The sequence below is a fragment of the Lagenorhynchus albirostris genome, chromosome 18 (assembly GCF_949774975.1).
Source record: "Lagenorhynchus albirostris chromosome 18, mLagAlb1.1, whole genome shotgun sequence".
NCBI classification, from domain to species: domain Eukaryota; kingdom Metazoa; phylum Chordata; class Mammalia; order Artiodactyla; family Delphinidae; genus Lagenorhynchus; species Lagenorhynchus albirostris.
This window is the reverse complement of record NC_083112.1, coordinates 65,072,111-65,095,283: the sequence shown is the minus strand read 5'-3', so window position 1 is coordinate 65,095,283 and position 23,173 is coordinate 65,072,111. Positions and strand designations below refer to the sequence as shown.

Sequence of the window (23,173 nt, the reverse complement as noted above, 5' to 3'; positions counted from 1 at the left end):
ATATAGAGACTTCCTAGAGAATTTCAAAGGAGGAAGAAAACTTCACAACAGCAAATTGGTGTCAAAATGGTAAGATTGATGCTGAGTCTGACAAAGAGACTATAAGAAATGTCAGAAATTGGTAAGAACCTTATTTAGGAAAAACAAGAGGTAAGAAGATTATTTTATAATGGAGGGTTTGAAACTCTCTTATGGCTCATAATGGAACTATAAATGTATTAAAGAGCTATACTGTTGTTATCAAGAAAGTCAGGTTATAGCTTTAAACAACTATTCATTTTTATATTTATTATTCTTTGGCTTGTCAACCATTATTCTAACAGGGAATGGTTCTTCTTCAAACTGAAAATGAAATTACCGAAGCAGTGTAAATTTCCTGCCCTGTTTCTGGAGCTCCCACGAAAACCACTAAATACTTCACTGAGTCATTGTCCTGAGGTATAGAAGTTACCTACACTTCAGTGACTTGGCGATACACTGTATTCTGTAAAATAGTACCATGGAATAAGTGTCAATATTATATCTCAGTCTATTAGTTTTACTGATTGGTGTAAGAGTTTATAAGAGATTCAGTCAAATTGACTTAAATCTTTTATTAAAGTCCACCTACCTCACCGTGAAAGGATCAGCATGATATTCAACACTAAGAAACTTCAAGACCTTCCAAAATTATCTTTACCTTAATTATTTATAATTGAGACCTAAATTACCTTAATTATCTCTACTTAATCTCTCTTCTTTGAGCATTTTGTATCAGACGTTAATTTGCACATGATGGCATATTTGTCAGTACCTTACCTTTTGAATTATCTACTGTGATGTTCAGCACAGTACTATAATCTCTTGGAAAACTGAATTGCACTCGAAACCATATGATTCAGTACAAAGCAGCGTAAAAGTAGGTATTGAATATGTGCAATAGCCTGTAAGTTGTGCTAAACGAAGAAGAAGAAGGAAAAATCAGTGAGGAAGAGATATTTAGAGAAAGCAGTTAGAATCCACTGGGGTCTGAAGGGTCAGATTGTTCATAGTTTTTCAAACTGTATATGCTTGTGACCACAAAATTTTTATATCCCATAGAAAGGTAAAACGGTGTTGAGTTAACATTCTGTTGGGAGAGTATTATGTCCATTAGATCACTTAGCTTCACTAATTTAGAATAATTTGAGCAAAATCTTGTCTTTTAGTAAAATACGTGAATTATAAATTCTCTTTAATACTGTTTCGTTACTTTCAATGAGCAAATTATTATATTTAAATTAATTTGAAAATACAGTATCAGGAGAGAGGAAGAATATAACAGAAGGCCAAAGTCATAATAACAGTGTATGAAAGTTATTGAAATATATTGGAGAATTATGGTAGAGTAAGTACATTATTTGTAGTAAAATGATCTTACTTTGTATCTCAGCTCTACTGCATAGTGACTATACAGACATACAAGTAGTTTAATTTTCTCTCCCTACCTTACAACATTCAGATTCAAAAGTATATGTTACATACTTAATGAATATTTGATGAATTCAGTTAGAGAATGTAAAAGCACTTTAAGACTTTAACTTTTGGCCACAATGGAGTAACAAACAATAGGTTAGCCATCCTACAGTAAGCACTTATAAAACTGAACAAAATACATGATATAAGTCTGTTTTCAGATGTTCAACAAGAAGCAACAAGGACTGTGATCCTTGGAAAAAGGTAAAATAATGATATTCACAGAAAAAGAATTTCTGGCCACCTAAAAAGAAACACTAAAAGGAAATGGCACCAGATGGTAACTCACGTCTACGGGAAGAAATGAAATGGCAACTGTAAATAAAATGTAAATATATAGATAAATACAGAAGGCTGTATGAATATATTTTTCTCTTTAAATTACACAAGATTTAATGAAACATAAATTCTAACTTACTTAGAGGTAATACATGTGACAATAATTGTACAAAGTAGAATGAAATGGATCTATTTTAAATTCTATATTTTGTAATTAGGATTAATAGGAAGTAGATTGTGGTAAGTTCCAATGTATATTGTAATTACTGGAGTAACCACAAAGAAAATACATTTAAAAATCATTTAAAAATCAAAAGAAGAATCGAAATGGCACTCTAAGAATTATCTCTTAAGCACAAAAGAAGACAGTAAAGGAAGAATCAATAAACAAAAGACACATATATAGAAAACAAATAGCAAAATGGCACAAGTTAATCCACCCATACCAATACTTATGTTAAGTATGAGTAAATTAAACTTAGCATACTAGAAGAATGGATAAAGAAAGGTGGGAAATTATTCACAAGCCAAGTATTCAACAATCAAGAAGAAATGGATAAATTGCTAGAAATATACAACCTACCAAGACTGAATCATAAGGAAATAGAAAATCTGAACAGACCAATTCCTAGTAAGGAGATTGAATCAGGGATCAAAAACCTCCCAACAAAGAAAACCCAGGACTAGATGGCTTCATTGGCAAATTCTACAAAAGATTTAAAGACAGGTTGATACCAATCCTTATCAAACTTTTCCAGAAAATGGAAGAGGAGGGAATACTTCCAAACTCATTTTACAATCCCAGCATTATCTTGATACCAAAGCCAGTTAAGGACACTACAAGAAAAGAAAATTACAGGCCAGTATCCCTAATGAACATAGACGCAGAAATCCTCAGCAAAGTATTAAAGAAGTGAATTCAACAGTACCGTAAAAGGATCATATACCACAAGCAAGTGGGATTTATTTCTGGGATGCAAGGATGATTCAACATACACAAATCAATCAGTGTGATACACCATATTAACAAAAGGAAGGATAAAACTCATATGATCATCTCAATAGATGCAGAAGAAGCATTTGACAAAATTCACAGCCTTTTATGATTAAAAAAAAAAACTCTCAACAAATTAGGTATAGAAGGAATGTACCTCAACATATAATGAAAGCTATATGTGACAAGCCCACAGCTAACATCATCCTCAACAGTGAAAAGATGAAAGCTTTTTCTCTAAGATCAGGAACAAGGTGAGGTGTCCACTCTCACCACTCTTAATCAGCATAGTATTTGAAATCCTAGCCAGAGAATTAGGCAAAAACAATAAATAAAAGGCATCCAAATTAGAAAGAAGCAAAATTATCTGTTTGCACATGACATGATCTTGTATGTAGAAAACCCTTAAAGACCCCACCAAAAATCTGTTAGAACTAATAAATTCAATAAAGTTGCAACAGAAAAAATCAGTTACATTTCTATACACTAACAAAGAACTCTTGGAAAGAGAAACTAAGTAAACAGTCCCATCTACCATAGCATAAAAAAAGTAAAATGCTTAGGAACAAATTTAACCAAGGAGGTTAAACCAAGATCTTTACACTGAAAATTATAAAACATGGATAAAAGAAATTGAAGAGGACATAGATAAATGGAAAGATATTCCATGTTCATGGATTAGAGAATTAATACCATTAAATATTCTGTACTACCCAAAGCAATCTACAGATTTAGCGCGTTTAAAATTCCAGTAGCATTTTTCACAGAAATAGAAAAAAAATCATAAAATTCATATGGAACCATGAAAGACCCCTAATAGGCAAAGCAGTCTTGAGAAAGAATAAAGTCAGAGGCATCACACTTACTGATGTCAAATATATTACAAAATTATAATAATCAAAACAGTATTATACTGGTATAAAAAGAGATAAATAGGGCTTCCCTGGTGGCACAGTGGTTGAGAGTCCGCCTGCCGATGCAGGGGACATGGGTTCGTGCCCCGGTCCGGGAAGATCCCTCATGCCACGGCGCGGCTAGGCCTGTGAGCCATGGCTGCTGAGCCTGCGTGTCCGGAGCCTGTGCTCCGCAACGGGAGAGGCCACAACAGTGAGAAGCCCGCGTACCGCAAAAAAACAAAACAAAAAAACAGATAAATAGAATTGAGAACCGAGAAATAAACCCATTCATATGTGATCAATTAATTTGCAACAAAGGAACCAAGAATGTACAATGGGAAAAAGATAGTTTCTTCAATAAATGGTATTGGGACAGCTGGATATCCACATGCAGAATGGTGAAACTGGACCCCTATCTTATTCCATACCCCAAAATCAAGTCATAAGGGATTAAAGAGTTGAACATAAGCTCTGATGCTGTAAAAGAAAAAAAAAAAAGAAACATTTCATAGAAGAAAACTTAGGAGTTAAGCTCCTTGACATTTATCTTGGCAATAATTTTTTGGATTTGACAAAATCAAAGGCAAAAAAACCCAGAATAAACAGGGAGTCTGTGTCAAACTAAAATGCTTCTGCACAGCAAAGGAAACCATCAACAAAAGCAAATGGCAGCCTATAGAATGGGAGAAAGTATTTACAAACCGCGTATCTGATAAGGGGTTAATACCGAAATATGTAAGAAATTCGGGGGCAGGGATCAAGATGGTGGAATAGAAGGACGTGGAGCTCACCTCCTTCCTCAAATACATTAAATACATCTATTTGTGGAACAATTCTCACAGAAAACCTACTGAACTCTGGAAGAAGACCTCATACAATCAAAACTGCAAGAAAGATCACCATGTAACTGGTAGGATGAAGAAAAAAAAAAAAAAAAGAATTGGGATGGGACCTGCAACCCTGGGAGGGAGCTATGAAAGAGGAAATGTTCCCTTACCCTGGGAACCCTCTTCAGTGGCTGGGGGATCAGCCAGCTTCAGAGGGTCAGAGGAGAATACAGAAGCTAGACTGCAACAGGAAAAACAGAGGAGACCACCACAGACGGTTCTTGCCACCTCGTTGCATTCCCCAACATGAGACTTCTGTCTGCTGGTGCATGCGGGAGTGGGGTGCTGAAACTCAGGCTTCAGCAGACAGACCCGGGGAGAGGACTGGGGTTGGCTGTGTGGAGACAGCCTGAAGGGGCGAGAATGCAGTACAGGCCAAAACTGGGAGTGTGTTTGAGGAGCCCAGGTCCACCATAAAAAGCCCCATTCATTGTTAATGTGCAAAGGGAGGGTGGGACCTCACCATAGCAGCAGCTTTTTTACCGTGAACAGAGCTGGCTCAGCTCTGCCTCAAGAGCTCTGGGAGCCTGCAAGTGCAGGGGGTTGCCCCCAAGTGGAGGTGGGCCTGAAATCTGAGCTGATCCCCAGGGGCCATGTGACTTTGGAAGGGGGTGGCTGAAATCTGAGCCCTGTCCTGGGCGGCTTTCGTGGATTTATGCCACAGGACCTTTGTAAGCTCAGAGCCTACAGGACATGTGAACAGCTTCCTGCAGGAGCTGGGGTCTGGGCTGACTCCCTAGCTCCCACAGTGGGTCCTGGTTCCTGACTTCAGTGGAACTGCACTGATGGCTTTGTGAGCACAGTACCTGAGAGACATCCAGGCTGATTGCCTGCATTCCCATGACTGAGGCAGGGTCAAGGGCAGCGCCAGCAACAGTTTACTTTGTGAGCCCGCACAACAGGTGACAGACACCACCACAGATTGCACTTCCCGGTGGACAGCTCCTGCAGAGGCATACTCAACATCTCCTCTACCAGTGGAAGCACTCCAGTCCTGCATACCTCACACCACAGCTTAGAAACGAATCTGGGGGCTTCTATTCCAACAACTACGGAGCAGACCCAGCCCCCAACAGGGCTGTGACAACCACAGAGCAAAGAGGAGGCCCCACTCAACATCCAGTGCACTGGTCACCACACCAGTCACACCCTCTATTAAGGAGATAACAGCCAGCACACATGGAGGAAGGACGTGGCAGACATCCATACTACAAACAGCCCTCACACCAAAGATATTAGACTCATGCAGGATACACAGGGATGCTCCCGCATAAAAACAGCCCTTGGAGACCACAGTAGATAATTGTTACTCCCAAATTCATAGCGTCAGAGAAATATAAGTAAAGTGAAGAAGCAGAGGAACCACTCTCAACCAAAAGAACAAGAAAAATCCTCTGAAAGAACAATGAAACAGATCTTTCCAATCTGCCAGGTCCCGAGTTCAAAAAGGGGGTAATAAAAATACTGAAGGAATTAAGAAAGACTATCGATAGAAGTGCAGATCGCTGTAACAAGGAACTAGAAACTGTAAAGAGGAGCCAATTAAAATTAGAAAACTCAATTGCTGAGATGAAAGCTCAGCTAAAGGCAATAAATAGCAAACTAAATAATGCAGAAGAATGAATAAGTGATCTGGAAGATAAAATAATGGAATCACCCAATAAGAACCAGCAGACAGAAGGACAAATGAAAACAAAAAAATAAAAGCAATATAAGAGACCTATGGGATAATATAAAGCATGCCAGTCTATGCATAATAGGGATCCCAGGAGAAGAAGAAAAATGGGATTGAAAATGTATTTAAAGAAGCTATTGCCGCAAACTTCCCAAACCTAAAGAAGGAAACAGGTAAACAGGTACAGGAAGCACAGAGGGTCCCAAACAAGAAAAACCAAATAAACCTACACCAAGACATGCTATAATTAAAATGGCAAAAGTTAAAGAGAGGATTGTAAAGGTAGCAAGAGAAAAACAAAGAGTTAGCCTATGGGCATTCCTTTGTAACTATCAGCTGATTTCTCTACAGAAGTGTTGGAGGCCAGAAGGGAGTGGCAAGATATATTCAAAGTCCTAAAAAGGAAAATCCTGCAACCTAGGATACTCTCTACTCAGCAAGATTATTATTTAGAATGGAAGGTGAGATAAAGAATGTCTCAGACAAGCAAAAACTAAAAGAATACAGCAATGCTAAACCTATCCTAAAAGAAATATTAGGATAGGTCTTCTCTAAATAGAAAAGAAGGAAGAATCTATAGAAAAGAGAAGATCACAGTTGGAAATGCGATGATGACTACAATGAACAGCAAAAGAATAAACATGAAGATGTAAAAGAGGACCTCAAAATCATTAAATGTGGGGGAAGGGAATAAGAAAATTTAGATTTTTTTTTTTTAGAATTTATTTAAACCTGTATGACTACCAGTCTAAATCAAGTAGATATAGTAATGGGATAACATAATTGAAAAACAGAGAAACCACACATCAAACACATAAAATAGATTCACAGAAACAAAAAAGAGGAGAACTTAAGCATAGCACAAAAGAAAATCATCAAACTGCAAAAGGGAAAATAAAAAGAAAAGAACAAAGGAGAAATACAAAATCAAGGTTTAAAATCACAATAAATACATATCTATCAATAATTACCTTAAATGGAAATATTTAAGGGAAACAAGGTTTAAAATGGCAATAAATACATGTCTATCAATAATTACCTTAGGGCTTCCCTGGTGGCGCAGTGGTTGAGAGTCTGCCTGCTGATGCAGGGGACATGGGTTCGTACCCCGGTCCGGGAAGATCTCACATGCCGTGGAGCGGCTGGGCCCGTGAGCCCTGGCCACCGAGCCTGTGCGTCCGGAGCCTGTGCTCCGCAATGGGAGAGGCCACAACAGTGAGAGGCCCACGTACCGCAAAAAAGAAAAATAATAATAATAATAATAATTACCTGAAATGTCAATGGACTAAATGCTTCACTCAAAAGACATAGAGTGGCAGATTGGATAATAAAACAAGAGCCTACAATATGCTGCCTATAAGAGACACACTTTAGGGCAAAAGACACACATAGATTGAAAGTGAGGGTATGGAAAAAGATATTTCATGGAAATGGAAATGACAAGAAATCAGGGATAGCAATACTCATATTAGATGAAATAGACTTTAAAACAAAGACCATAAAGGATAAAAAAAGAACACTGCCTAATGATAAGAGGATTAATATAAGAAGAGGATATTGCATTTGTTAACATATATGCACCCAATAAAGGAGCACCTAAATACATAAAAGAAATACTAACAGACATAAAGGGAGGAATTGACAGGAACACGATAATAGTAGAAGACTATAACACCCCATTGATCAGTGGACAGATATTCCAGACAGAAAATCAGTAAGGCAACAGAGATCCTAAATGACACAATAGAACAGTTAGATTTAATTGATATTTTCTGTACATTACACCCCAAAAAACTAGAATATACATTCTTTTCAAGTGCACATGGAACATTCTCTAGGATAGAGCACACACTAGGCACAAAACAGGTCTCAAAAAATTTTAAGAGTATAGAAATTATTTCAAAGATCTTTTCTGACCACAACAGCATGAAACTAGAAATCACAGATAGAGAAATGAGAAGAAAAGCTTGCATGGCAACTAAACAACATGCTACTAAAAAAACAAATGGGCTGAGTTGTCTCCAAGGGGCGGCAAGGAAAAAGGATTAGCCATGTCGTCTTTGATCAGAAAGGTGATCAGCACCGCGAAAGCCCCAGCGGCCATTGGTCCCTACAGTCAGGCTGTGTTAGTCGACAGGACCATTTACATTTCAGGACAGCTAGGCATGGATCCTGCAAGTGGACAACTTGTGCCAGGAGGGGTGGCAGAAGAGGCTAAACAAGCTCTTACAAACATGGGAGAAATCCTGAAAGCAGCAGGCTGTGACTTCACGAATGTGATAAGAACAGCTGTTTTGCTGGCTGACATAAACGACTTCAATACTGTCAATGACATCTACAAGCAGTATTTCTAGAGTAGTTTTCCTGCAAGAGCTGCTTACCAGGTTGCTGCTTTGCCCAAAGGAGGCCGTGTTGAGATTGAAGCAGTAGCTGTCCAAGGACCTCTCGTGACAGCATCGCTCTAAGTGGGCCCCGTGTTATTTAGTCTGGAATTTTAATAATGTTTTTAAATTAACATCTTAATTTTTACAGTATTTGTTGCAAAGTGTAAGGTTGACTGAAATATCTGACGTTATTATGGAAATACCATATAATAAGGGGAATTGAACATGAGTGGAAGATTAATGATGAATCTAGTTACTGATGTTATAAATTACACTTCTATAACACTCATTACTGGATGTGGGAAAAGAGACACACATTACATAGTTACTCAGAAAAATAAAAGTAAAGGGAAATAGCATGTAGGAAAGGTGAGTTAGTATTCCTGAGAAATAATAAAGAGCACACCTAATTCAATTAAACTCTGTTAATTTAATGGTATGGACTATTCAGTTCTCATGTCAGATACATGATTCTGCTTTTACTTGAGTAAAATTAAAGCATTTAAGTTTGAATGGTAGAGGTAAAGGAGAAGAAACTGGACCAAATTTTATATAGATAATGTTTTTCTAATGGAAATAAAATAGCATGCAGATTTTCAAAAAATAAAAAAATAATAAAAAAATAAAGTTAACCATTATTTTATTAAGAATCATAGCATCTGGTTTGATCAAAATAGAATATAATATACAAATATGATATGGTATTTTGAAAGCCAAAGAATATTCACAAAACCATTTTTACTATAGGATAATAGATTGTATTCTTAAAATGGTTTATTTGTGTATGTGTGGGAATCATGTGTATATATATATATGTATGTATATAGTATGCTTAGAACTTACAAAATATAAAATATGTTCTTTATTTTATAAATATGCATGCTAAGGGAAAGAAATAAAACTAATTACTGTAAGGTGAAAGTTAATTATAATATCTTTATTTTCACAGATGTACCAAAAAGTAGAGAATCACAATATACTCACCGTGGACAATGTGAAGGGTGTTCTCCAAAATGAATTTCCTCATGCTAACATTTGGGATATTTTGGGAATTTATTCTAAATATGATGGTGAAAGAAAGGTAAGCTGGAATGCAAATTTTTAAAAATGTGATCAAGAAACTTTTATTATAATCTCATGAATAAATGATCTCAGTATAATTAACTCATGATTTAGATTTTAGACCCTCGGAAAAAAGGGAAATTTATACCTTTGAATGACACAAGTTGTATACAGTATTTAAGTTGCCACTATTGGCTTTTTTAAAAGTACCAAAACAGATACTTCTCAGAATTTACAGTGCATAAAATTACAAAAAACAACCTTAAAACAATTAAAAAGTGGCAATAAGTACATACCTATCAATAATTAAATGTAAATGGACTAAGTGCTCCAATCAAAAGAGTGGCTGAATGGCTCTACAAACAAGACTCTAACTTTTATGTAGAGATAAATGAATTCATTTATTCATATGTATTCTAGGTAAAGGCAACAGCAACATATGATGTGATACAAATGAATTTTTAAGTTGAGATAATTTTATATAGCCAAAACATACTATTTATATCAGTTGCCATGAAAATATCTAACACCATGTTATCCTCAGATATTGGTGTTCACAACCCAATATTACTGTTTCCTATTAACTACCTTTTTATACATAATATATACCTTTTTATACATAATATATTTGGATGTAAATTTCATTTCCAACTGTATTATAAGTACTTTAAGGAAAGGAATCTTGTCTTCTTATTCTTTTGTATTCCTCAAGTTTGCACGTCTTAATTTTTAGATATTATTTTTTGAGTCTTACAGTAATTGAAGGTTGAGCTCTCTTCCACCTCCTGACCGTCCCTTGGTCTCCTCCAGTCCCAGTGGTAGTACTTGAAATATTTTAAACCTGTTGTGGCTTCAAGAGCAAACAATCAGATGAATCAATCAAAGCACATCCTCGAACTGGAATGGAGTCTTCGAAGGCTTCATTCTGAGGCTGATACTGACTTGCTTATAGCTGTATCATGCTGACATGGATAGTCTGGGAAAGTGGTCAAGGTAGTTCTCATGTGGGGAATCGCAGTCCCAAGACAGCAGTTACTTACCAACTGGTGCAAAAGTATTTCAGTACAATAAGAATTGGAAAGTCCTGTTGCAAACCAGCTGATTATCCGATCTGTTTTTAACACATTTTGGTTAAATGAATATTTAGTGTGAGTGTGACTTTTAAAGTGTTCCTTGTTAGTAAGTCAAGTACTATGGTTGTTTTTTAACAACTTTTTTTTTGTAGCTTTAAGGGTTACTCCATTTTTACTCATTCACGTAGTTTTCTACCTATTGCAAATATATCAAGATAGTCAAGAGATTGGTCAGATAACCTATCTAGAATTTTCCTTACACAAACAAAGCCATTAACAAGCCAGCACTTTGCCCCCCCCACACCAGCCCCAAGAATGCCCTTCTGCAGCCACTCTGCATTTTGTCTAAACTGAACTGGTTGTCCTCTGTACCTGAAGCACAGCTGTCATTTCTGGATCTGCCTCTGCTGCTTTCCTTCATTGGATCTCTGCTTTTTCTCCGGCTTCATGAACACTGTGCGTTTCCTCTTTTTGATTTATTTTGCTTTTACTTCTTTCTCAAGCAAGTATGCATGAAAAAAATTCTTTGATCTCTTTTATATAAAAGTTTTTTATTTTATATTTGCATTTTATTGATTGTTGGACTGGGTAATCATTTTTCGTGTGGATTTTGAAGGCTTTCTTTTACTCTCTCCTAGCTCCTAATAAGCTACTGAAATGAATGATACCAATCTGATTTTGACTCCTTTGTCTTTCTTTGATCTATTATTTATATTTCCTGTTTGAAGGTTTTTAGGATCTTTTTATCCCTGTTGCTTGGAAATTTCATGATATGTCTTTGTCTTGATCCTGTTTCATTTAACACATTGGGTGTTTGGTGGGTCCCTTCTAATGGAGATACGTGTCCATCAATTCTGGGAATTTCTTTGTGTTGTTTTTCAATGCTTTCCTGTATTTTCTCTGTTCTTTCTGAATCTTCTGGATTGAGCAATTATTTACTTTTTCTTCTTCTTTTATTCCTTTTTGGAGTGTCCAGTTTTTCTTTCATGAGCACAGTTTTTTAATCTAAGAATGTTAGCTTTCTGATGTGTTGTTCTGTGCCCTGTGCTATCTCTGCCTTCTATACCTTCCCTTTTTCATCCAGTTTGATTTCCTTTTTTGTGTTTGAAGCATTTGTCAAATGTATTATGATGTCTGGTTGTCTTTGACATGTAAGTATGAAACCGTAAAAAGCTGCTTACAAATAAACGGGTCTTTTCGGTTGGTGGGCCTCACTTGGGGAGTGAGTCAGTTTTTTCAGTTAGATGACCAACAAATGAATGTCTTTTCGAATGCTGGCATTCTGTTGCAGGGTTTGATTTCTTCAAATGAGAATTCTTTATTTTCCTCTTAGAAGGAGTATATGTGGCAAATGAAAGGGTGCAGATGTGGGAAACGAGGCGATAGGATATGTCCAGAAATAGGATGTGGTAATAGGCTGCGTTGAAAGAATGTGAACTTTCCTTCAATCTTCTGTCTTGTTTCCATCCCCTTTCTCAGCCTTCCACTATACCTGGAATCCCCAAATCTAGAGCCTTTGTGATTCAATTTCAGCAGAGAGTAAAGGGAAGCAGAATAGTTTAGCCTTTCAGGATTGAGAGAGGGGCCTTGGTATACAACTTCTCTGCATACAGACTCTCAACAGGTTTCCACATTTCGTGCTCTGCTCCTTATCTTCTCCTTCTAAGGTAGTCTAGGTTATTAGCCCTCAGGGGTTCTGAAAACATTGACGTTCCTTTCTGTCTGCACGGGAGCGACTTCCCTTTCTACTTTGGTCACCTACTCTTTATCTTTTCTCCCGTTTTTCTCTGTGGGCTCATATCTTGTTATTGTTGTTATCATCATCGTTGTCATCATGATTTTTATTATTATACTCTCATTTTAGTTGCTGACTTAAAAAAATGCACATGAGAGTCACGAGTTAAGTTCTATTGAGGGCAAAATGAGGACTATAGCCCGGGAGACGGCATTTCAGATAGCTCTGAGAAACTGCTCCGAAGAAGTAGGGGGGAAGGTCAGTATACATGTGATTTTGGTGACAGGGGAGTACATGCAATTAAGCACATTTTCTTTGCAAAAGGTTTCTGCTAGTCTAGTGAAGGTTACTGCTAGTCACGAGGAGCAGACGTCACCATGAAGGATTTTAGTGCTTTTCTAGATAAGAGGAGATATAAGAATTGGGCTCATAAAATTGGCTTCTGAAAATATCTATCTGAAGGCCTGTTCTGCCAGTTTTTCTCAGAGCACAGAGTGCCTCGTCTCTGCTCTCCACCTGAACTCCTTTCAGGGGGTGTTGAAGGTCAGCGGCCGCAGCAGCTCATGATTTAAGCCTGGTAGAGGTGGGTGGCAAGCGCCAATCTGTAGTTGACATAGTGAAACTTGCAGAATCGAGATGAGCACGTGTGATAAATCTACCATATTTATCAGAAATCCACTTTTACTCTTTATCAAGTTAAGCTGCAAAATGAATATTTTTATGGTGTTGCCAGTTTTAAGATACCTGTAGTCATATTCTCCTGAAATTATGAAACACATTAAGGATTTTTGTGAAGATTACGGATTCAGTACACTCCTCAGAAACATTGAATCCCATCTTTTGTGTGTGAGTTCAGTCTTCTGTTTTCTCCTTTTTTACACCTCTCTCCCTGTAAGACTGTCTTGTAATGACGATATCTTCATTTCTTAATTTCTGCATTTTTCTCAAGTCTACTTAATCTCCAGCTTAAATTGGACTCTGTGTTACTTACCGTCCTTTAGTTGTGCCTGGTTTTATTCCTTACCTATTCCTCCCAAGAGTTATTCTAAACATTCATCAGTCCTATAAGCCCTTTTCACCTTTCTCTTCATGCCTCAAAAATCATTCTGATTACTACGTCACAAAGAAAATAAATGTTTTAGACCTTTATTCCCTAAACTCATGTTCCTGTAGTTTTCTCTCTGTATCCAAACTTTATTTTTTCTTTCAACAAACATTTATTACTTACAATATTCTGTCCACAAGAGGTAAAAGAATAGAGTACATGAAGATCTTTTGAAAATTAAAAATAAAATCAAAATTTAATAGGACAGAGACAAAAAGACACATGAAAAGTAAGAAGGTAAACAGTCTTCAATTCACAAGATTCAGAAAGAACAGAGAAAACAAAGGAAAGCATTAGAGGAATACCACAAAGAAATTCCCCAAATTGATGGACATGAGTCTTTATTAGAAGGGGCCCACCCAATACGCAATACATAGACATTAAGGTGACATTAAAGCCGCGTCCAGAAGTAGGAGGACAGTTGGACAAAAGAAGACAAAGAAGTGGTAGGTAGTCGGCATTCCAGAGAAAAATGTTAGGATGTCCTGAATGTGAAGGAACGAAGAGAGTTGGTGTTACTACTGAGTAGATATAGCAAGTATGTGTTTGTGTTGTAGAGGGAAGTCCCTAAGATGAGGCTAGAGGTGTAAGCGAGGGGCCTGATTACACAGAGTGTGGTGAGCCGTAGTTAATTAACAAGCTTGTTAACTCAAAACAGTAGAATACCTTTGCAACAGTGAAAAACCTGAGAAGATATTAAGCAAGTGAAGTGACAGTGACATGCATTTTCTCCAAAGAGCATTCTCCGTTGTTGAGAATAGGTTGTCAGAGGGTAAAAGTGTACATAGTAAGACGGATTAGGAAGCATTTAGGTGAGAGAGATGGGCTAGTAGGTTTTTGGAAGAGTAGAGGCAGAGAAAAATGGACGCAATTGAGGTATTTGGGAAATACAATCCAGGACCTGCTGCTGGATTGGAAAGGGGAGAGAGGAGAAGAGAAATTGTCAAGGACGGCTCCCGGGCTTCAGCTAACTCACTGGGATGGTGGTAGTGCCATTGCCAAGATGGAAAGGGTGGAAGAGAAACCAAGTGGGAAATAAGAACAGAAGTTCGGTTTTTCACATGTTGAATTCGAGGTGCCTGTGAGAATTCCATAGGAGATGTGAAGTGTGATTGGGTATTTGTGTCTACAGCTCAGAATAGAGACGTAGGCTGAAAGTACAAAATTCAGTGTTATGGCTTATTTGTGGTAATTAAGGCTTTTGTAATAGACCGGTTGCCTAACTGAAAAGTCACAGGGGAAAATTGCTGTATTTCTAGCAGCAATATCCTTCTTAAGCTCCAAAGCCATGTACTCAGCTGCCTGGGGGATTGCCCATAAGCGTCTTAAATGAATTTAAAGCTACGCCCATCGTCTTTCTTGTTACCCCAAACCTTTTTTTCTTTTTCTGTGCCTTATCCTAGAGGGTAGCGCCATCATCCTCCCAGGGCACTCAGGCTACCAGAAGCCTGATAGTTGTGCAACTTCTTCTCCCTCACACCCTCCCGAACAGTAGATCATCAAGTTCTGTCAGTTTTGTCAACTAAATATTTCAGAAACTGCCTCATTCTCTCCTTGCTTCTCACCACTGATTTTTGTCTGGCTCTTGCTTTTTCTTTCCTGTATTTTTGCAGTAGCCCCTAACCCACCGCCCCCAGTGCATGCTCTCCGACCCTCTTCCTTCTCTTTGTCGCCACTATATTCTTTTTTTTAAAGAGCAAATCTGATCGTATTTCTTGTCATGAGCCCTCTTCCTAGGTAGAATTGACCGTGCCCTCCCTAGTACCCCTGGATATATATTCACACTTATTTTTAATGTATCCATCTCTCCCCCTGTTAAACTATGTCTTCTTAGCACAGAGTTTGCATATCATTCTTATGCATTCATTGCCTAATACACAGTAAATGTCCAATAAATGCAGAGATGATAAGAGTTCAGACTCCTGGTCAAACAGATGTTAACTACAAAGTCTGTTTCCAAAATGTAGTCATTATGTGGCATTGGGAGTGACTCTGTTTTATCATCTGTAAAGTGGATATAATAGTAGTCCTTAGCTTCATAGGGTAATTGTGAATATGTTGGCTATCATGAAAGTTTTAATAATTTGTAGTGTTGAGTAGCGAATGAATTAATTGTTTAGTGATGCTTTATCCCTCACAAGATAAAATCCAGATGTTGAGGACCTTCATGATCTGTCCTCTCTCCCCATCCCCTCTGACTCCACATCTTCTCCCTATGTAACTCCTCCCACTGTAAACACAGAAAAGTACTTGCCATTACCTAAATATACCACCTCTCTCTTCCCTTCTGTTCCTTGCAGTGCTGTCTCTTTTCACTGGGAATGTCTTTCTCCACTTTATCTCCCTAGCATATTTTTGCTCATCCTTTAAGACTTTTAGTGTCACTCCCTAACAGAGGCCTTCTGTGATCCCTCCCCTCCACAAGCCAGCTTAGTCATTCCTTTTCTGGGCTCCCATACAATCTGGTATATGCCTCAGTTTTGCTTGTATATATGTGAGCCCGTTGAAGGCAGATATTTCAGCTGTGTATGCACAAAGTCTAGCCAAATGCTTGAATTCAATAAATGTTAACTAAACAAATGAATATAGCGAGAAATGAATCTCTTATGCAGGTAAATGCATTTTTTAAAGTAATGTCATACTCTCTATGAGGGGTCAGCAAACTACAGCCCATGAGCCAAATCCAGCCTTTCTACCACGTGTTTTTATAAATACAGGTTTTTGGAGACACAGCCACGTTCACTCATTCATGTGTTGTGTGCCACTGCTTTTGCACTATAACATCACGATTGAGTAGTTGTGTCAGAGACCAGACGGCTCACAAAGCCTAAAATATGTATCTGGCCCTTTACAGAAAAAGTTTTCTGACTTGTTCTATGTAGGTAAATTACCTTCCTTTAAATAATGTTTGGAAAGGACAGATAAAATTAGCAAAATTAACGTTTTTTCTATGACATACAAAATGTGGCCGTGTCCCTTTCTTTATTTATGTGTTTCTTTTTCAGGCAAACGTATTCTGTTTAACTCTCTGGTATTTTTTAATTGCATAGGCAGGAGCAAGCTATTACAGGATGACTGGCCTGGGTCCTTTGCCTCAAGCTCTTTATAATGGTGAATCCTTTCACCATGAAGAGCTGAATATTCGGGAACTAGAAACGGCTGTTCTTCACAGAATGATGGATGAAACTGCATATTTACAAAAGGAAGTTTTTATGGTAGGTAAGCATGTATGAGAAAATATCTGATGAATGATATTTATAGATGATTTTTATATTAAAAATATCTTTTAATAGCAAAAGTTAATTGTGTAAAAGTTTCCATTCTGATCGTTTAGTAATGATTTTTAAAGTAGTAATTAAATTTATCTGTGCATAATTGCATCTAAAAAATTGCTTAATTGGAAAGAAACTTCACAGTTTTGTAGGAAAATTTATTATAAGAATCCTAAATTGCATATTACTTATTGACTTATTTTAGATTCAGTAGTCTTTAAATGTATTCTCTGCATAATTTTAAAACATCTGCATATAAATCACATATGTTACCTAAATAATATTTTATTATTTTAGGGTATATTAAATGATCGAACAAATGCAATTGACTTCCTTATGGATAGAAATAATGTTGTGCCCCGTATAAATCCTTTGATTTTGTACAATAAATGGCAGTACCTTAATTTAATATCTACATCAGGTAATACAATCCTTCCATATACTTTCCTATAAATGTTTATTGGGTTGTGAATGTTTTATTCATTATTTAACATTTAATATTAAAATTTTTAGTAACTGCTGATGTTGAAGATTTCTCTACTTTCTTCTTCTTGGATTCACAAGATAAGAGTGCTGTAATTGCAGAGAACATGTATTATGTAACCCAGGAAGGTAATAAGCATATTTTATTTTCCTGAATTTATTCCTAAATAGCAAAAACTTGTAATTTTATTAAATGCTTGCATAATACGTTTCTAGATGTTGATATCTGACTGGAGACCTGGCTTTCAATTTGAGGATTTGAAAATTATTAGGATGTAAGGACTGTGATGAGAAAATGTGATGCCTCCTATCTTAGCTAATCGTATATGCAGAGGGGTTAATCTTGAGGGGTTTTTGCCTTTTTTTTTTTTTTTTAAAGCAAGCTATTCCATTTTTCTCCTTTTTAGGAAGGTAGTAAAAACCCTTTCAAGATTAAATAAACTGATAATCTTATCAGGCATGAATAAAAGTGTAATCCCCAGATGAGAAGAGAATAGTTCTGTATTCTGATTAAACAACGTCTAAATGTTTTGCTTAAGTTAAGGGTCATAACCAAAGGAGAGGGAGCCAAGACAGGAACATCTTTGGAAATAAGGACTTAGCCTGGATAGGAAAGTCTTCAGTGTGACCACAGTTCTGTTAGAGACCGTGAACTATTCAGATACATGAAGATAATTGGAGTTTGGTTGGTTTTGGTTTCACTTTGTTTTGTTTGACCTGCTTTGCTCTAGAGAGAACAAAAAGAGCCAATGCATGAAACATAAAAGAAAGCTGATTGTTATTTCAGTATATAAAGCAGTAACTTTCTAACAATGAGTGATCTCAAGATGGAATTACTATGTAATAAGGGGTAAATTTTTATATATGAGAGAGATTCAAGCAGACAGCTAGTTTTTGAGAATGCTGTGGAGTGAATCCAAATTAGGACCATATGGCCCTTGAATTACTTTGGAACAGATCTATGATTTCATGTTCATAAAGTGGTCTGTCTACAAGAGAACCAACAAATAATAAAATGTAATTCAATTCCATATTATGGCAGGCTAAGGTCCTGAATGTGTCAAGTGAAGGGAAAAGGAGGCAGAGAAACAGGGAATAAAAAATAGGGCAAACATATTTATCAGGTTCTGGGTTATATTTCAAAAATTGCTTCTGGGCATCAGAATAAGTTAGACCATAATTAATGCCCTTTGGTTAAATCTCTTGCAATCTAAAAGAAGACTTTATTAACTGAGAAACACCTGATTTCTTTATTTGCATTTATGTAAGTATGTAAAGAAATAAAAGAGTTGGGAGAGATTTGCTTAGCACTTTTGAAATAGTTCTGTTTACTAGTTGTAATGGTAAAAGTGATGACATTAAAAAGGCACGAGAATTCTTTACCTTTCTTCTTTGAGAAGAATGTGCCACTGCCTTACTCTCAAATTGCTTCTGAAGGATTGCAAGTAGAATTGATGTTATCCTTCTTTTTGTTATATTTTTTTCATTAACCAAAGCCAGTTTTTGCACAGTTATATATTACTGAGTATGGTAATAACTGTAGCTTCACATCTATTCAGGTGTAGGTTTTTGGTGTAGCACACATTTTACAGTTGTTTTAAGTGGGTCATAAGATCTAAGGGACTGATTTTTCTATAGGTTTTAATGATGGCCAGACAAGTATTATTTCAGGTGTTATATGCTGAGGCTGGATGAAATTAAACCCATTTAACTGTGATTGCAGAATTAAAAATTATTTCTTCTTGTGGCTTCCAAATTTTCAGATGTTTCTGAAACAAGAATTGCATTGATGTTGGCATAGGATGATGTGAATTAGGCCAAGTTAATAATAGTCAGAATTTTTGAAATACATGAATCATAAGCTAATAAATATTGCTGTTTTCAATATCTGCTAATAATTTATTGTATCCAGTTTTACATATATGTGAGGTACAAATATCATTATTTTTTACAAGTGTAGCTGGAAGGCATTTTTGCTTGGCAACAGTAGAACTTTGATAAGCATGATACAGTTTTCCCTACTGGCAAAAGTATCTCACATATGTGTTTCTTGGGGACTATTCTTTCTTTTTGGTATCTGAGTTTATATAAAGGTTATTCCTCTTTCAACATTGTTATGTGTATTTCACTCTGTGTGTATGTAATTTTTGCCAATATTTGCTTATTTTCAGAAAGATTCATTTTAAAAATTGTTACTGTTTTTATGTATTTTGTTAACTGGAAATGTCCCTGTCTTTAGTTTGATTTTAAGAAGAATTAGTTTGACTAAACTGTTTGAAACTTTCAGATGATGTCATTTCTTCAGTTACTTTCTGGATTATTGCTGATTTTGACAAACCATCTGGGAGAAAACTGCTTTTTAATGCATTAAATCACCTGGTGAGTATTTAGACACTCTTACTACAAAAATTCTAATTTGTTGTAATTTCGAGAAAGCAATATGAAGAACATGCATTAAATCATTATTTCCCTTCATGTTAACATTTTCAGTACCTTGACTTGGTTAGAACATGGTGCTAAGGAGATTAAGACAGGCATTCAAATTCTTTCTCCATGTAGAATGGGTAACCTTGCCCAGGAAAAGAAAAACCTACATGTCTTCTGTGATTCATGACCTATATATTCTTTGCTAGTCCTTGCAGTTGGACATACATTTACATACATAGTGTGTATGTACTGAATGTTTGTGTCCCCCCAAAATTTATGTGTTCAACTCTAATCCTCAATGTGATGATATTTGGAGGTGGGGCCTTGAGGAGGTAATTAGGTCAAAAGGGTGGCGTCCTCATAAATGGGATTATTGCCCTTACAAGAAGAGGTCAGAGAGGTAGCCCACTCTCTTTCTGCCATGTGAGGATACAAGGAGACGTCGGCAGAATGTAGTGCGGAAGAGGGTCCTCACCAGCGCCTGACCACGCTGGCACACGGATCTTGGACTGCCGGCCCCCAGTCTGTACTATTGTTTCTACATACCTCGCTCAATAACAAGTAGACCAAGCACACAGAAAATCAGCAGGGATGTATAGAATGTTGGAACAATAAAATAATCAAACCTGACCTAATGGATATTGACAGAAAAGTACACATAGTATATGTTCTTGCAAAGCCCAAATGTAACGTTTAAAAAACATTTGTAGATGCTAGGCTATAAAGCAAGTCTCCTGAAATTTTCTTTTGCTTTTTTGCATCAGTAGTAAGTATTTTTTTTTTAATTTTTTATTGGAGTATAGTTGCTTTACAATGTTGTGTGAGTTTCTACTGTACAGCAAAGTGAATCAGCTATACGTGTACATATATCCCCTCTTTTATGGATTTCCTTCCCATTTAGCTCACCACAGAGCATTGAGTAGAGTCCCCCGTGCTATACAGTAGGTTCTCATTAGTTATCTATTTTATATATAGTATCAGTAGTGTATATATGTCAATCCCCATCTCCCAATTCATCCCACCTCCCCCTTCCCCCTTAATATCCATACATTTGTTCTCTACATCTGTCTCTATTTCTGCTTTGTAAATAAGATTGTCTATACCAGTTCTTTCAGATTCCGCATATATGCGTTAATATACGATATTTGTTTTTCTCCTTCTGACTTACCTCACTCTGTATGACAGGCTCTAGATCCATCCACATCTCTACAAATGACCCAGTTTCATTCCTTTTTATGGCTGAGTAGTATTCCATTGTATGTATGTACCACATCTTCTTTATCCATTCTTCTGTCGATGGACATTTAGGTTGTTTCCATGTCTTGGCTATTGTAAACAGTGCTGCAGTGAACACTGGGGTGCATGTATCTTTTTGAATTATGGTTTTCTTAGGGTATATGCCCAGTAGTGGGATTGCTGGGTCATATGGTAGTTCTATTTTTAGTTTTTTAGGGAACCTCCATACTGTTCTTCACAGTGGCTGTATCAATTTACATTCCTACCAACAGTGCAGAGGGTTCCCTTTTCTCCACACCCTCTCCAGCATTTATTGTTTGTAGATTTTTTGATGATGGCCATTCTGACCTGTGTGAGGTGATAGTTCATTGTAGTTTTGATTTGCATTTGTCTAATGATTAGTGATGTTGAGCGTCTTTTCATGTGTTTGTTGGCCATCTGTATGTCTTCTTTGGAGAAATGTCTATTTAGGTCTTCCACCCGTTTTTTGATTGGGTTGCTTTGTGGGTTTTTTTGATATTGAGCTGCATGTGCTGCTGTTTGTATATTTTGGAGATTAATCCTTTCTCAGTTGCTTCATTTGCAAATATTTTCTCCCATCTAAGGGTTGTCTTTTCTTCTTGTTTATGGTTTCCTTTGCTGTGGCTTTAAGTTTCATTAGGTCCCATTTGTTTATTTTACTTTTTATTCTCATTACTCTAGGAGGTGGGTCAAAAAAGATCTTTCTGTGATTTATGTCAAAGAGTGTTCTTCCTATGTTTTCCTCTAAGAGTTTTACAGCGTCTAGCCTTACATTTAGGTCCTTAAACCATTTTGAGTTTATTTTTGTGTATGGTGTTAGGGAGTGTTCTAACTTCATTCTTTTACGAGTAGCTGTCCAGTTTTCCCAGCACCACTTTTTGAAGAGGCTGTCTTTGCTCCATTGTATATCCTTGCCTCCTTTGTCATAGATCAGGTGACCATAGGTGCGTGGGTTTAGCTCTGGGCTTTCTGGCCTATTGCATTGATCTATATTTCTGTTTTTGTGCCAGTACCATACTGTCTTGATGACTGTAGCTTTGTAGTATAGTCTGAAGTCAGGGAGCCTGATTCCTCCAGCTCTGTTTTTTTCCCTCAACATTGCTTTTGCTATTCAAGGTCTTTTGTGTTTCCATACAAATTGTAAAATTTTTTGTTCCATTTCTGTGAAAATTGCCACTGGTAATTTGTTAGGGATAGCCCTGAATCTGTAGATTGCTTTGGTAGTATAGTCATTTTCACAATATTGATTCTTCCAGTCCAAGAACATGGTATATCTCTCCATCTGTTTGTGTCATCTTTGATTTCTTTCATCAGTATCTTACAGTTTTCTGCATACAGGTCTTTTAGCTCCTTAGGTAGGATTATTCCTAGCTATTTTATTCTTTTTGTTGCAATGGTAAATGGGATTGTTTCCTTAATTTCTCTTTCTGATCTTTCATTGTCAGCGTATAGGAATGCAAGAGATTCCTGTGTATTAATTTTGTATCCTGTGACTTTACTAAATTCATTTATTAGCTCTAGTAGTTTTCTGGTGTATCTAGGATTTTCTATGGATGGTATCATGTCATCTGCAAACAGTGACAGTTTTACTTCTTCTTTTCTGATTTGGATTCCTTTTATTTCTTTTCCTTCTCTGATTGCTGTGGCTAAAACTTCCTAAACTGTGTTGAATAGTGGTGAGAGTGGGCAACTTTGTCTGGTTCCTGATCTTAGTGGAAACGGTTTCAAGTTTTCACCATTGAGAATGATGTTGGCTGTGGGTTTGTCAAATGTGGCCTTTATTATGTTGAGGTAAGTTCCCTCTGTGCCTACTTCCTGGAGGGTTTTTATCATAAATGGGTGTTGAATTTTGTCGAAAGCTTTTTCTGCATCCATTGAGATGATCGTATGGTTTTTCTCCTTCAGTTTGTTAATATGGTGTATCACATTGATTGATTTGCGTATATTGAAGAATCCTTGCATTCCTGGGATAAACCCCACTTGGTCATGGTGTATGACCCTTTTAATGTGCTATTGGATTCTGTTTGCTAGTATTTTGTTGAGGATTTTTGCACCTATGTTCATCAGTGATATTGGCCTGTAATTTTCCTTTTTTGGGATATCTTTGTCTGGTTTTGGTATCGGGTGGCTTTGTAGAATGAGTTTGGGAG

At 36.8% G+C, this 23,173-nt stretch overlaps 2 protein-coding genes across 2 annotated transcripts in view; both read left to right on the top strand.

Annotated features, from left to right (window-relative positions):
• UGGT2 (UDP-glucose glycoprotein glucosyltransferase 2) overlaps nucleotides 1–23,173 on the top strand; it is a 164,564-nt gene that overhangs the window by 69,709 nt on the left and 71,682 nt on the right. The window contains exons 16-20 of the mRNA XM_060128687.1: nucleotides 9,559–9,690; nucleotides 16,635–16,799; nucleotides 17,154–17,277; nucleotides 17,370–17,468; nucleotides 19,627–19,718. Of these exons, the coding sequence (XP_059984670.1) occupies nucleotides 9,559–9,690; nucleotides 16,635–16,799; nucleotides 17,154–17,277; nucleotides 17,370–17,468; nucleotides 19,627–19,718 (612 nt within the window). The remainder of the gene's footprint in view (nucleotides 1–9,558; nucleotides 9,691–16,634; nucleotides 16,800–17,153; nucleotides 17,278–17,369; nucleotides 17,469–19,626; nucleotides 19,719–23,173) is intronic.
• On the top strand, nucleotides 8,245–8,788 carry LOC132508528 (2-iminobutanoate/2-iminopropanoate deaminase-like). Its single transcript, XM_060128688.1, is given in 1 exon segment — nucleotides 8,245–8,788. A coding segment is annotated over 1 exon segment (414 nt). The 5' UTR covers nucleotides 8,245–8,276; the 3' UTR covers nucleotides 8,691–8,788.